Source organism: Diceros bicornis, chromosome 22 (genome assembly GCF_020826845.1).
Source record: "Diceros bicornis minor isolate mBicDic1 chromosome 22, mDicBic1.mat.cur, whole genome shotgun sequence".
Classification (NCBI taxonomy): Eukaryota; Metazoa; Chordata; class Mammalia; order Perissodactyla; family Rhinocerotidae; genus Diceros; species Diceros bicornis.
The window spans coordinates 16,770,919-16,787,197 of NC_080761.1; the positions used below are offsets into that span (position 1 = coordinate 16,770,919).

General features: G+C 33.9%; 1 protein-coding gene across 5 annotated transcripts in view; it reads right to left on the minus strand.

Moving 5' to 3' along the window:
* The window catches only part of VPS13A (vacuolar protein sorting 13 homolog A), a 249,952-nt gene that overhangs the window by 79,646 nt on the left and 154,027 nt on the right, over positions 1-16,279 (minus strand). For all 5 annotated transcript variants that reach the window (XM_058565619.1, XM_058565615.1, XM_058565616.1 and 2 more), the window contains exons 41-47: positions 15,467-15,823; positions 14,224-14,325; positions 12,747-12,905; positions 12,309-12,564; positions 9,916-10,076; positions 4,298-4,401; positions 440-722 (exon numbers count right to left, since the gene is read on the minus strand). In XM_058565619.1, coding sequence (XP_058421602.1) covers positions 440-722; positions 4,298-4,401; positions 9,916-10,076; positions 12,309-12,564; positions 12,747-12,905; positions 14,224-14,325; positions 15,467-15,823 — 1,422 coding nt within the window. The remainder of the gene's footprint in view (positions 1-439; positions 723-4,297; positions 4,402-9,915; positions 10,077-12,308; positions 12,565-12,746; positions 12,906-14,223; positions 14,326-15,466; positions 15,824-16,279) is intronic.

Below are 16,279 nucleotides of genomic sequence, written 5' to 3' on the forward strand. Positions count from 1 at the left end.
GAGGAAGACCAGCCCTGAGCTAACATCTATTGCCAATCCTCCTCCTTTTTTTCCCTTTTTCTCCCCACGGCCCCAGCAGATAGTTGTACGTCATAGTTGCACATCCTTCCAGTTGCTGTATGTGGGATGCTGCCTCAGCATGGCTGGACAAGCGGTGCATCAGTGCGCACCCAGGATCCGAACCCAGGCCGCCAGCAGCGGAGCATGTGCACTTAACCGCCAAGCCGCGGGGCCGGCCCCAGAAAAAATTTTTTTAAATTCTCCTTTTAAACAACATGATTAAGACATTTGTTTTCCATCTGAAGAATATCTGTACTACCTGTTCACCAGTACCATAATTTTTATTAGACCTTTAAAACATCATTTTACTATTCATAATTTTAAATAACTAAAGCTACAAAATCAAAGATAGGAAGGCATTTAAAAAATTCCAGAATACCTCTACATAATAAGCAATTTTATAAGGAAGAAGATTTTGGAGTAGGATAGGTGGCCATAGATGCATTATGTATGGTAAATCCCAACCATCTTCTGAATATACTGACAGAGATGTCAAGTTATCTTTTTCTGGGACAATATTAATGATAAATGGTTTCTTTGATGGGTTGATAGGTCTACATTTCTTCTTTAGAAAAGTGCCATCATTTTTTATGATTTCTTCAAAGTCAATTCCTTCACACATTTGATAGTCCTCATCTTCTGGCTTCAGAAAAAGGAGTGATCTGCATAAAAGATTAAACAATATGCTTTAAAAAACATATATTAAATTATATGATTACAGCTTTAGAACAATGAAATCACCTTCCTCCATACTAGTGTAATAAATTTTTATATTTTCACATTCTTCTTAGAGATAGGTAAGATAGAGAGCTGGATAGATATTTTCACCTTAACTTTCTGGAAACTAATCAAGTTATTTGGCTTTTAAGAGAATACTTTCTTATAAATTTACTGTCTTAGAAGTATGTTTATAAGATAATAGCTGGTTTCTTACAGAAAAGACATAATCACATAGGTCATATATGCAAAGCTAACATATACAACTATCTGTAACTTGTACATTTAACTTAAAAATGTCGGCTTTCTTGGATATGTGGGTCTAACAGGAAGTACATGTCACAATGGAGCTCACGAACCAAAAAGATATTTCTTTTGAAAAATTAATCACCAGCTTCTCAAGGTTAATCAAACTAAGCTCTCAATATGTACTTAACTTGATTGAAACATTGTATATAGCTGCAGAAGAGGTTGAAGACAGTGACAAAATCATTGGGCATTACATATGATTAATCCTTATATTTAAATATCATATTCTTCATTTACATTTCAACTATATTTTAGGTTTAATAATTTTTAAACCTAAGCTGTGTCCAAGTATAAACACTTTAGAAATATTTTTATATTTGTAAAACTCATCACTTATGATTGTGATACTATCCCTTACAGATGAACAACTGTCAATGCTACCTCCAGCTCTGATTATTTTCCTAAGCTCTAGTCCTAAAATTTTAAATATCTACTACATATTTTTGTAATGATGTTTGATAGTGCCTTATGCTAAATTGAACTCTGAACCCTACATACCCCCTTCTCTGTGTGTCCTTTTACAGGAACTTCCAGCTACTGGCAATCTGGACTATGAAATATTAGACTCTTTTGTCTCCCCTGACACACACATAGACATAATTATCTGTCAAATCAGTTTTCAGATTTAGCCTATTCTCTCTGTAATTTTCATTCTCTTTTCCATTCTTACTTCTAATACTTAAAAACTTAATTTTCTCTAAATTAAACTAATGACAATACACTCATCCAGATTATCAAAACATTTATTTGGATCTACTATTTACCAATGGGAAGGTAAAACTGGAAATGAACAAATGAGTCAGTCATTCTTTCTCTTAAAGAGACCCCAATAAGGTGGGAAATGTAATGTTAAAAGATAACTACTGCACTGCAATGGACACTAAAAAACACAGCAGACTGAGGGCATGAGAGTGTGGTTAAGTCTAGACTGGCCACAGAGGGTTCTGTAGAGGTGATAATTTTCCCAAAAAGCTTTGTTCTGAAGAAAAGACTAGAATTAGAGAAATATGCAAAGTTAAAGCAAAGTTTAAGAAAAGAACGAGGAGGGTTGGTCGGCCTGGTGGCATAGTTGTTCAGTTCGTGTGTTCTGCTTTGGCAGTCCAGGGTTCGAATCCCAGGCACGGACATACGCACCGCTCATCAAGCCATGCTGTGGTGGCATCCCATATGCAAAATAGAGGAAGATGGGCACAGATGTTAGCTCAGGGCTAATCTTCCTCAGCAAAAAAAAAAAAAAAAAAAGGATGATTGGCCAGGGATGTTAGCTCAGAGCCGATCTTCCTCACCAAAAAAAAGAAGAAGAAGAAGAAGAAATGAATGAGAAAAAAACATTAGAGAAAAATGATCGATGACAAGAGGTTCTAAACAAGAAGAGCTGATGGAGTGAATGGTCTTGAAAAAGAACACCAAATGTTCTGAGAGAGGAAAGAAGAAACATGATATTAAAGATGAAGATAAAATTTATATAAATGAGGGCAAGAAAATGAGGGAGCAACTACCTCAACGTGAACTTAAACTATCTTTCAAATTTTAATTTTCAACATGCACATTACACTCTAACCAAATTCCAAGTGTTTTTTATAGACCTATACAAACCCTGTGCTTTCATGCCTCTTTATCTTTGCTCATGCAAGTCCTTCCACTTAAGATTGCCCTTTTCTGCTAATCTCCACATTACTATATTTTACCTATAATTCATATACCTTGCCCAGAAGTCAGTCATTAATCCCTACTTTGTTTTCCATAGTTTTCTGCAACTATAACTCTTTTTGTAACTCTTTACAACCCACTGTTTTCTATTTTCTCTATTTACATAATATATCAGTCTCTCAAGAGGAATAGTGATGCCAATTCACCTTGGTATCACATAGTAGTGCATTACAACAATAAAACACATGATAAATGAAATTAAAGAATTTAATGAATTACATGAATTAAATTTAAGAATCGGTATATTTAAATTACATAGGGCAAGATAGCCATTTGTTAATTTAAGACTTCATATCTTAAATGTAAGTGTACCTATATCTAAGCACTGGATTAGAAATAGTACCTAATGTGAAATCCAAGCCAGTTAGTCACTAATAATTTTAATTAAGATTAACTTCCATGTAACAAATTAAACATTAAACAATAAAACATTCATTAGGGTGAACAGGTCTACTACCTGAAAATATGTGCCTAAAACATGATAGATTGTCTTTTAAGCATTAGGGATGCAATCTTGAACTCCCAGGCATCGGTGGGAATGAATAGAGGCAGGGGACATTTAAGCACTGCTTGTAATTTTGCTTCCATCTTTCTGAAGCATAGGTCTAAGTGTCCGTGTCTAGTGTGTATTCTGAAACAGTACTTAACAAATTACGATGCTTATGAGCTAGCCCATCATAAGTAATTTGTTACAATTTTAACAATCCTTTCTTAATACATAGAAAATTTTATATCAAGTTTAATTACTTTAAATATTTAAGATCAACATACTATACATCTCTATTTACCATTACAATTTTATCTCTGAACAATAAACAAATATGTAGATAAAAAGATCAAATATTTTATGTTTTCTAAAGGAATTTCAAAACCTTTGAAAAGTAAAAATCACTTGACAAGTGTATGTAAAACCAGAATCATGCTCAATTAGACATTTCTTAAAAAATCATGAATATATATGATTATGGTTATGATGGCTATATTGCAAGCATGTAATAACTGTATTTCCAAATTACAAATAATTTACATGGTATAAATTAAATACGATAAATTAAATGATATTTCTTGATTTTTTTTTGTGAGGAAGATTAGCCCTGAGCTAACAGCCGATGCCAATCCTCCTCTTTTTGCTGAGGAAGACTGGCCCTGGGCTAACATTCATGCCCATCTTCCTCTACTTTATATGGGACGCCACCACAGCATGGCTTGACAAGCAGTGCATCGGTGCACGCCCGGGACCCAAACCTGCGAACCCTGGGTCGCTGAAGCAGAATGTGTGCACTTAACCGCTGCACCACCAGGCTGGCCCCTAAATGATATTTCTTAAAAAAAAACCAGAAACCTTCTAAGTACCCTGAAACTTAAATAAGTTAGATGAGATGACATATTAATAGGACAGATTTAATCAAAGTTTAATAATTTAAAGACATCTTTATCAAATTAGAAACTAAAAAATTTGATAAGAGATCTTAGAGCAAACAAAAAAAAGAAAAAAAATCACCGGTAAAATGTTAATGGTATGTTGAATTCATTTCCAGGTGAAGCTGTTCCCAATGAAGTGTCTCCTCCATAAACAGAAAGCGGGATTGAAAAATGGTTTCTAATCTGGGAAATAAAAACAAATAATATTTATTATCATTAAGAATCTAAAGACATTTAAAAAATATTCCATCCAAATATCACAACAAAGGAACTATGAGGCAATATTTACCTTGTTTGTATAAATTAGAAAAGAAACAAACATGCAATTACAGTTATGCACTGCATAACGATGTTTTGGTCAACAGCGGAGCATATATGATGGCAGTCCCATAAGATTAGTACTATATAATGATAGTATAAGATAGTACTATATAATATAATTGCCTGACGCATTTCTCAGAATGTATCCCCATCGTTAAGTGATGCATGATTTTATTGATCCTAGAAAGTACAAGAAAAGATTCCATAGTTTTATAGAAAAGGAATCTCAAAAACCAAACTTCAAAAATCCTAGAAGAAAATAAGATAATATCTTCTTGATCTTGAGATAAGGAATAACTTCTTTAGACAAAAATAGTAGGAAAAAAATCACAGGAAAAGATATTACATCAAAATTTTAAATGTCTATATGACAAAGGTAAAAAACAAGCCACAAGCTGGGAAATGTCTACCTTTTTACATCACTGTTGCATGCCACTCACTGGATGAGATACTCAACATTGAGAGAGTGTATGGAGAGTATCTCATCCAATGAGTAGCATACAACAGCAATGTAAAAGGTAATATAATTTTCATTAATATTTATTATCAGATAAACCACCAAACACTTTACCTTTCGGATGGATAAAAACAAATTGGTTAGTAAAACCATTTTCTTACTGTAATCTTTCTGTATCTTATTAAAATCTTTCTATTAAAAAAAAAATCATACCAAAATGTAAAACATGCTAAGTGAGAAGAATTGTTAAATGGATAACCTTAACTATACTATATTTTACTTCTAGATAAATTGTTTGTTCTACCCCTTTGAAGCAACAGAAATAACATTTTCATTTCTATAAATAGTACCTCTAAGAAATTTAAAATTAATGTTTAACTATTTAATGACATTTAACAATAAATCAATAATAATGACAGCAGCCCAACATCTTTTAAAACAATTACTTGTAAATCAGAAAATAAGAGAAGGAATTTCTGTTTTCAGCCATGATAGGGACCAGATAAACTTTCCCAACCTAAACAACTAAAACACAGGGGAAAAAATACACATTAAACAATGGTTTTCAGATATTAGGCAATAGGCAACACAAAAAAGAACAAAAAGAAACCCCACCAAGATAAGCCCTAAGATTGCTCCATCTTGCTGCCTGGTGAGTTTCTAGGCTAGTATGTGGGGAAGGAGAAGTCAAACAGAGCCCAGTCTGCCTAAGTCAAAGAGAGCTATGAGTATTTGGGGAAGCCAGTGTGACTTAAATTCACAGCATACTGTATGGGAGTGGAGAGAGCTGCATGGAGAGGAAAGAGTTGCAGAGAGAGAACCCCTGAGATGTAAGAGTGTCCCCTGTTCCCAAGACTTCAGTTCAGTATTGATCAGCACATGCACACGAGTAAGAACTATCTAAGGCTCAGTCAAGATCCACCTAAAAGGGGCATGCAGAACAATCTCTGGTGCTGACACACAGTTTCCTTTCTCACCAGCCATAGTGGTAAAACTTTGTTTAGTACAGAGGGTATCAGTTATAGTGCCTTACTAGTGGGGCAAAATTAGCCCTAGACTAAAGGCTGAGTCCCATCCAAAAAGTTTAAAAACAAGCACTGAAAGGCTCACTTTCTAACTAATATATGTATTGGAGAATAAAATTCAAGAATACATAAAGGAATATAAATACATATAAAACACCCAACAAGGTAAAATTTACAATTTTAGGCATCCAAAAAAAATTACTAGGTACACAAAAATAACTAAAAAATGACCCATAATGGCACTGGCCCAGTGGCATAGTGGTTAAGTTCGCATGCTCTGCCTTGGTGGCCTAAGGTTTCCGGGTTCAGATCCCAGGCATGGACCTACACACCACTCACCAAGCCATGCTGTGGCAGCATCCCACATTCAAAACAGAGAAGATTGGCACAGATGTTAGCTCAGGGACAATCTTCCTCAAGAAAAACAGGAAGATTGGCAACAGATGTTAGCTCAGGGATAATCTTCCTCACCAAAAAACAAAACAAAAATGACACATAATAAAAATAAAAATGAATAAAATGAAACAAATCAGAAATGATACATGTGATAGAGTCAGTAGACAAGGACATTAAAACATTTATATAACTATACTCAATATGTTCAAAAGCTAGAGGAAAGACTGAGGATATTGCAAAAAGACATGGAAAATATAAATAAAAATTCAAATTCAACTTCTAGAGATGAAAATACATTGGATGGGATTAAAAGCAGATTGGAAATTGAAAAAGAAAAGCGAACTTAAAGACATAACAATAGAAACTATCAAAATAGAAACATGAGAGGGAAAAAAGCTGAAAGAAAAAAATGAACATAGCATTAGTGAGCTGTGGGGCAAGTTTAAAGACTCTAACATATACCTAACTGTGGTCCCTGAAGAACAGAAGAGAGGGGAAAGAGAAAAAAATATTTGAAGGGGCTGGCCTGGTGGCGTAGCGGTTAAGTGCACGTGTTCCGCTTCGGCGGGTTTGCAGGTTCGGATCCCGGGCGCACACTGACACACTGCTTGCCAACCCATGCTCTGGTGGCATCCCATATAAAATAGAGGAGAATGGGCACGGATGTTAGCCCAGGGCCAATCCTCCTCGGCAAAAAGAGGAAGATTGGCAACAGATGTTAGCTCAGGGCTAATCTTCCTCACACACACACAAAAAATATATTTGAAGAAACACTGGCAAAAAATTTTTTCTAAAGTTGATGAAAACTGCAAATCCACAGATTCAAGAAGCTATTAAAACCCAATGAAAAAAACACAAAGTAAACTACACTAGGATTCATTGCAACCAAATTGCTTAAAATCAGTGATAAAGAGAAAAAAAAATCTTAAAAACATAAAAAGAAAAAATGGAAAGATTTCATACAGGAGCAAAGATAAGAATAACAGCAGATTCTCGTCAGAAACAATGTCATCTAGTCAACAGGGGGAAAACATCTGAAAAGTATGGTTAAAATAACCTATAAATCTAGATTTCTATACCCAGCAAAAATAACTTAAAACATAAAAGTGAAATAAAAATGGAAACAATTCATAGACAAATTTCATGGAAGACACAAAATTACTAGAACAGCTCACTCAAGAAGTAACAGATAACCTGAATAGCCCTTATCTATTAAATAAAATGAAATTGTAATTAAAAATCTTCACATAAGAAACACATTACAAGAAAACCTTAGACCAATATTCCTCATGAATATAAATACAAAAATTCTAAACATGATTTTAGCAAATCAATTCAATAATACATTAAAGGTTAATAATATACTTCACGACCAAGTGAGATTTATCCTGGGAATGCAAAGTTGATTTAACATGTAAGAATCAATCAATCATTTTTTAATATAACAATTAAAAAGCAGTGCAATTCACAATATCAATAAGTTAAAAAAACAATCTCAATAAACACAGAAAATCATTTGACAAAAATACAACAACCATTCCCAATAAAACTCTCAGCAAACTAGGAACAGAAAGGAGCATTTTCAACCTGAGAAAGGGCATCTACAAAAATATTACAAGTCAAAACATACTTAATGGTGAAAAAGGGAATATGTCCCCTCTAAGATTGAGAACAAGGCAAATCTCAATCTTTGCCTTGATTGAGGCAATTTCTATTCACAATTTCTATTCAAATTTTACTGCAGGTTCTTGCAACAGACAAGAAAAAATAAAATGAAATAATGCACATCCAGATTGGAAAGGAAGAAGTAAAAATGTCTTTATTTGCAGACGTTATAACTATATCTATAAAAAAGCTATGCGAACTAATAAGCCCATCTAGACAGGTTGCACAATAAGGGTTAATATAAAAATTGACCGTACTTCTACTAGTAACGAAAAATCAGAAATTAATACATAAACAAAAAATGCCAATTTTATTAAAATTTCTGAGTAAATATTGAAAACACGAGTCTAAAATTTTTGTGTGTGTATGAGGAAAATTAGCCTTGAGCTAACATCTGTGCCCATCTTCCTCTATTTTACATGTGGGACACCTGCCACAGCATGGCTTGATGAGTGGTGCGTAAGTCCGCGCCCAGGATCCAGAACCGTGAACCCTGGGCCACCAAAGCAGAGCAGGCAAACTTAATCACTACGTGACCAGGCTGGCCCCCCAAGACTAAAATTTAAATGAAAATGGAAAGGACATAAAATAGCCAAAACAACTTTGAAAAAGAACAAGTGTGACAACTTGTACTACCTAATTTCAAGACTCAAGATAAAGTAGTAATTAAGACAGTGTGGTATTGGCATAAAGATAAACAAATAGATCAATGAAACAGAACAGAGAGTTCAGAAATAACCTACACAGATATGGTCAATTTATTTTCGACAAAAGTGTCAAGGCAATTTAATGGAAAAAAGATAATCTTGGTTGGAACAACTGAATAGCCATATGGAAAAAAATTAACTTCAACCCTTACCTCACACCATATACAAATATTTATTCAAAATGGCATGTGGCATACCCATATAATAGATTATAATTCAACAACAACATGTAACTGCATGTAACAACATTAACACACAAAAGCTGATACATACAAAATTAAGCTGAGTGAAAGAAGCCAGACTTCATTTTGTACTCCACTCCATTTATATAAAATTCTATATTATATAAGTAATGTACAACAAGAACATATCAGTGGATGCCTGGGGATGGGGAAGCAGGGAAAGAGAAAACTTTTGGGGGTGATAAATATGTTATTTACCTTGACTGTGATAAAGGTTTCTTTCATAGGTATATTTTTGCATCAAAACTCATCAACTTTAAACATATTCAGTTTATTATACATCAATTTTACCTCAATAAAGCTATAAAAATTCTCTCACTATATTCGCTAATTAAAATGAAAGGATATATACATACTACAAAGACCTAAAACAAAATATTGATTTTTTTTTTTTTTGTGAGGAGATCAGCCCTGAGCTAATATCTGCCAATCCTCCTCTTTTTTTTTTTGCTGAAGAAGACTGGCCCTGGGCTAACATCCATGCCCATCTTCCTCCACGTTATATGGGATGTCGCCACAGTATGGCTTAGCCAAGCAGTGCGTCGGTGTGCGCCCGGGATCCGAACTCGCAAACCCCGGGCCGCCACAGAGAAGTGCGCGCACTTAACTGCTCGCGCCACGGGGCCGGCCTCATTGAATTTTTTTTTTTTTACAAAAAGATCTTACAAAATGGTCCTATAAAAATTACGAGAAGTATACTCAACAAAATCCTACCACTGCTCATATCAGAGTAGTATAATTACTGGTAATGAGTCTTCTTTTTGATATTAGCTATATTTCTATTACAGTTTGTATTGTTTTGGTAGTAATTTGTTTTAGTTTTTTTTTTTAAATTAGCAAATATGCATAACATAACTCCACAAAAAAAATGGATCATGTCATACCTGCACTGGGGAGCGAATTGTTACCTTCTTACTTCCTTCTACTCCATCAATTTGACAAACAATAGATCTTTCAACTCCAGACTCCCTGTGTCTTACAGTGTACAGTCGTCGTCCCACTTTTGTTAAAGGAATTTTATCAGCAGCAGAGTGGTTAGCAGGTGCTAAATTGAATATACATGTTTGAAAATTTTTATTATAAATCATTATATATTAATTTTAAGTAGATGTTAAATACCAGAAACATCAGGTGATTTCTTAAACCTATGAATAACAGTGATAAACAGTATTCATCACCTATGAATAACAGTGATACACAAATGTAAAGCAATAGGATATACTGGAGTATATGAGGAAGCCATTTGGTTTAAAACTAATTCAGCCTGACCTTGTTTTTCCAAAAGGGCCTGACATGGTCTGCTGAGCATGCATTGTACATCTGCTTTAAATATTTATTGTCCCCAAGACAAGAATGATGCCCTTAAAGATAGGGATGTAACTTCCCTCCATACTGGCATTTCTTTAAGGATAAGCATCTCTCCCTAAACTAAGAATTACTAACCTGCATGTGACCTTATGACCACTCACCTTGTGACCACCGACCTGCTGTGTTCACCAACCAGCTGTGCCAGCATAGCAATCTTGTTGTAAAAGGGACTATTGTAAAAGGGACATTCCTATCATATGTGATGTTTGCTCTTTGTTTCAAGACGGTATATAACCACTCTGTACACCCTACTTCTTTGGTGCCCTTCCTTCCTTGGGGAAGGCAGGCCCTGGGCTCATCCTCAGATCTGGCTCATAATAAACTCACCCCAATTTTGATTTATAGATTGATTACGGATTGTTTGCATCCACAACAGTCACTGAAGTGTTTGGATATATATTAGACTATACATAAGGATATTTTTTTGTATAGATATATTCTATACAAAGGGGTATTTTAAGGAGCCACAATGCATTTCCACAGCATTCACCTAAAAATGAATGCATCTTCAAAGCATTTTACCCAAAAAATTTCTATTTGGAAAAAAAATCTCATTCAGTAGTCTAACCTAAGACAATACAAACCTTTTAAAAGTAACTGACTAATGAGAAGAGTTATTATAAAACAATAACACTAATCTCTAGTTTGCTGTCAAAATAACCAGAATCTAATACTTTCAGGCAGTCATTGGCAATTACCAAGGTAGTTGAAATTTTTCAGTTTAAAATTTTTCTGACAACCTGTGGCACTTGGTGATATCTAGGATTTGATTAAACAAAATTTTATACATATTTATCTAATATACATACACATAACACGTTGGGAGTGAATTACTTATTTATATAAATTCCTCCTCCAATCCATAGAAGTGTTACTTTAAAAACAAACAGAGATGGCGCTGGCCCGGTGGCGTAGCGGTTAAGTGCGCGCGCTCCGCTGCTAGCAGCCTGGGTCCAGTTTCCGGGTGCGCACCGAGGCACTGCTTGTCAAGCCATGCTGTGGCGGCATCCCATATAAAGTGGAGGAAGATGGGCACAAATGTTAGCCCAGGGCCAATCTTCCTCAGCAAAAAGAGGAGGATTGGCATGGATGTTAGCTCAGGGCTGATCTTCCTCACAAAAAAAAAAAAAATACAGAGGTAAAATTAATGAGAACAATTCACTGACAATGCTGGGACAATACCTGAAACCTAGCCATTGTTATGCATCATTTCCAGACTAAGAGAAAGCACTAGCTATCAGTTTTAGTGACTGCTCCCACGCCTAATTTATCTTTTAAATGCCCTCCTCCATAACTAGTATTTAAATATCAGAGTATCAGAAAGTGGTGTGGGTGAGGCTTTGGGACTGTTTAACTTTACAATGAGTAAATATTATGATAATTTAAGAATTTATTTACTTTCACCTCTCACTACAATGAAAAACTTCTGGGAAGCAGAAAGGACAAAGGAAAAAACTTCCACCTCTATAGGCAGAACATAAAAACCATTTACAAACCCAAAAAACCATTACAATGTGCCACTTTCATGAATTCAAATCTTATTTTGAATTCATTCAGCTGTAAAACTGGTGGAATACTACCGAGTTATACCAAATATGGTTAAAACAACAACCACCAATAGCTATAGTGTGTAACAGCTGAGGATGAGATCTAATATTTTTCTTCCTCAAAATATAAAGTAGTAAATTACCAGGCTCTAAATAACACAGTGGATAAACACAGTCAGAATTTGGAATACAAAGATAATAGCGACAACAGCAACCAAAGCCCTATAAAGGAAAAAACAAAATTCCCAACCTATTTTTAAGAAGGAGATTATAAACCTGTAAGATACCACAAATGAGTAAAATGGGATGTAAAACGTAACTTATAAGAAATTAAAGCCCCAGGAAGGTAATTTGTCACTTACTAAGATGAATGAAGAAGAGCTTGCTGCTTAGGCTGGTCATTGCGTTGAAATGATCATTGTCTTTAGTTCCAAAATAATCCATACTTAAACTTTCCTCATTTTTCAATACATATGATTTTGCCATAGGAACATTGAGTACACTGAAAGAATCACTTGGTGAAACAGTGATAGTAAGTCCAAGAGAATTTAAAATCAGAAATGGCGCTAGATCCCTTATGAAGATAGCTGAAGATCCAGTGGCGGCTTCTGTAAATGCCTAATAAGGAAAAGTTATCATAAATAAAATAAAAATGAAATGTGGAAAACTAAATGACAAGCAGAACATTAACGGACATATGACAAATAACTAAGTTAATAAAAATATTATTATTCAACAAAAGAAAAGGGTTAACTCAGACTAGTACATCAACATTTAAAGTTTCGAATTTCTTTTCTTACCTTGACTAAATTATTTAACATTATAAGGCCACATTTGGATAATGTAATGTTTAGTTGGTCTTTTGAATGAAAAGTGATGACAGTTTTATATTCTGGGACTTTGTAATTTTCTTCTTCAGTATCTGACTCAACAATGGCCTTTTTTGCTTTCTTTTTCATCTAAAACGACATATAAATTACAGAAATATAAGGAAAATTTGTTCCTAGGAGCACAACATAACTCATTTTGCAAAGGAAAAACAAATTTTAGACAAATCCCAGTAATAACATTGGAGAGAGTAATAAACATTATCAGTTCCACTGCCTGACTGGAATTACTCGGACATCAGCCAACTAAGGTCACATAGGACTGGGGCAGCATTACAGGAAAAATTCTTCTCATCCTCAGTGATACTAAAATGGCAGGCACAATTTAGAAGGAAAGAAAAACCCTTAAAATTACTAACTATGTGTGGCATCTGGACGAAAATTAAAAGCACATACTTCGTAGCACATGGAAATTCAGAGTAAAAAAAGTCATTTAGTCTAATGGTCACGCTATAAATAAAGAACAGAAACCTAGGGACTTAAAAAGTCCAACAACAGTTATAGAACAGTGCCACTAAAACCTAGGACTCATGAGAATCAATACCATGTATGTCTTTTTAGGATTCACAGATCCATTGCCCATGTATATTCTGACCTAAAAACTACCAAATAAGTTCTTTTGTCCAAAATCCTTTATCTGAAATATGTGGAAAATCAAATGCAGTGGTCTAATACAAAAGGCTGGATATGCCAAGCCAGTCAACTCTACTGTTACTTTAACTGGCTTTAAACCACTGAAAATTTGTCTGCAGGTTGACTGAATCATTATTAGGGAGGAGACATGCTACTAATTCTGCAGTCTCCTGCTTCAGAAGCACAATTAAATCCATCTAAAGGTCTTGACTCTTATGATTACATAAATTCATAATATATTTCAAACAAATAATAATATACTTTCTTCTATACATACATCCTTCAGAAGACAAAGGAAACTCGGGATAGACAACAACCAACAAGAAGATGCTGGAGGCCTTTTAACATGGTGGGTATGAGTGGGGACTCTGGAGCCAGAAGAATTTCATCCCACCTCTTCCACTTTGAAGGTATTATTACCTTAGGAAAGTCCCTTGACCTCTCTAGTCTCAGTCCCCTCATATGTTAAAATGGAGTTAAAAACTGTATCTTCTTCAGAGGATTGTTGTAAGGGTTAAAGCAAAAGTACACTATTTAGAACAGTGTCTAGTATATAATAAATGTTACAGAATTATTTGTATTAAAGTATAGGAGGCATTGACCTTGAGTTTGAAAATTACATTCAGACGTTAAAGAGGGAAGCGTATGGCAAGGCTTGTACTGAGAAACTTGAACTTTGTTGTGATTAAAAGTAAAGTGTTTTTTGTGGTGTGGACATCCTAAATTTTTGAAAATTTTTTTCAGACTTCAAGTATACCTTGATTCCAAGATTCCACGGTCTAAAATCCTCAGTCTGATCAATTTCTAAGGGTTCAAGCAAAGGCTCCCATACACCAAACATTTCATTGTAATAATGCACCTATAGAGAGAATTTTTAATTTTTTAAATAAGGCATTCTGATATTTTCTAAAATGATCTTCTATGCTGTTTCCCACCACCATTCCTTTTGGCTGTGCTATTTTTTCTACATGAAAACTGTTTTACGTGCCATTCATTAGTTTGCTATATACACTCCTCCTTCAGCGCTGTTCTCATCTGGCTAACTTCATAGTCTAGTCTTCACAATTTAATCCAGATAAAGCTCTCTTTTAAGCATCTTTCCTTGACTTCCAGGCTGGGCTAAACAACAAAAACTGTGTTCATCTATCATATATTATTGACATTTTTTAACATGTCTGTCTACCTCCACTGACTTTTCGAAAGCCCTTGAAGGCAAGTATCATATTATTCAATGAGTGTTTGTTTATTTGAATTCTCTGAACTTCCTGGACATTCTAGATCAAATCTTCTGTAAAATATACAGAACTCTAGCCAGAATTTGAAAATATGAAACTTAGTCAGTTCTACCTCTATTAGTATATAACTCTATATCAATACACAAATAATATAACAGCTTATAAATTTTCATATTTATTGATATAAGAATATCAGATTAGTTTCCACCAAACATAAACTCAATAATTTAAACTAAAATATCTCTGGAGATGATTCTATGTAGATAAATTCTGAAGCAAAACATACATTGGTTCAAAGCAAATATCTCTCATATCATTAAAGTACTCTCACAAAATTTGAAATAGCTCAGTGGATTCTCACTAGAGTATAAAGATTCTGTACTATATAAAAGTATAAGGCATATCCTTCTAATTCTTTACATTACTCTTTTAGAAGACATTCAAAAATAGTCTATCCTTTTAAAGGAAAAAAGGTATTCAATTTAATTCTTAAAAATAAGAATTTTGAATCTAATCAACAACTGTCAATATATCACCTTTAAGTTGATAAAATCAATTGAAATACAAACAATGTACATTTCTAAAAGCAATGTACACATAAAAACAACCATATCAAGGGCATAAATTTGTAAACTTTCTTCCAAAAGTTTTGTGAGCCAACATATTTATAATAAGCTTAATTTAAATATTTAAATAAGATTCCCAAAATATTCCATGTGTAGCATTACTTGTTATAAAATCTGCAAAAATACTACATAGGCTTACTTCCAGCTTAAGTTGACAGTGGAGATTTATTAGGGTACTCCAGTTTTTGCCTTCTCCTGAAAAACGTGATTTTGCCAAAAGCATGGGCACTGTTCTATGACCAATTCCAGCCTCAAGAACTATAAAAATAGAATCAATGTTCATTCTTATTATCTCTCCTTTGGGTACCAATTCAGTTGCGGGAGCTAAGTTTTCAACTTCATTTGGTTCTTCAAGAAACCACATTTTTAAATTCTTTGTATCCTTCTTTTCCCATAAATGTGCTGTAGACGAAGCAGTTTCTTGTGGGATGGTTTCCTTAGTTGTATAAAGTGCTGAAGTTATGGTAATCACAGTATTTATGATAACTGGTGAAACCTAAGAGGAAAAATTTAAACTAATAAAAAATCTACACATACCACCCTCAAAAATATATACTTCAAAAAAAATTAAATATATTTGCTGAAGGATCATGAGAAATTAATAATGAACTATTACCACCAGGAAATAGTAGATACAATTTCTTGCCTTCAGAAAATTTTTTATCATAACTAATTTCAATTGTTAATATATTGACATGAGTCTTGTAGATATTAAACTGATCAAGTGTAATTTTAACTATACATACAATAAGAATGCAGAAGCAGTCAAATGCCAGTAATTAAAGTATATGATAATATTCATTATAAAATGTACATTAAATAATATCATTTTGTAAATATGGTATCATAAAAATATTTTCAAAAACATGGCTTTTTTTTGCTTATTAACAATTAAAAGACTTGCTATAGTAACTGCTTATTTCTAGGTTTTATTAATTTTTTTAAAAGTATA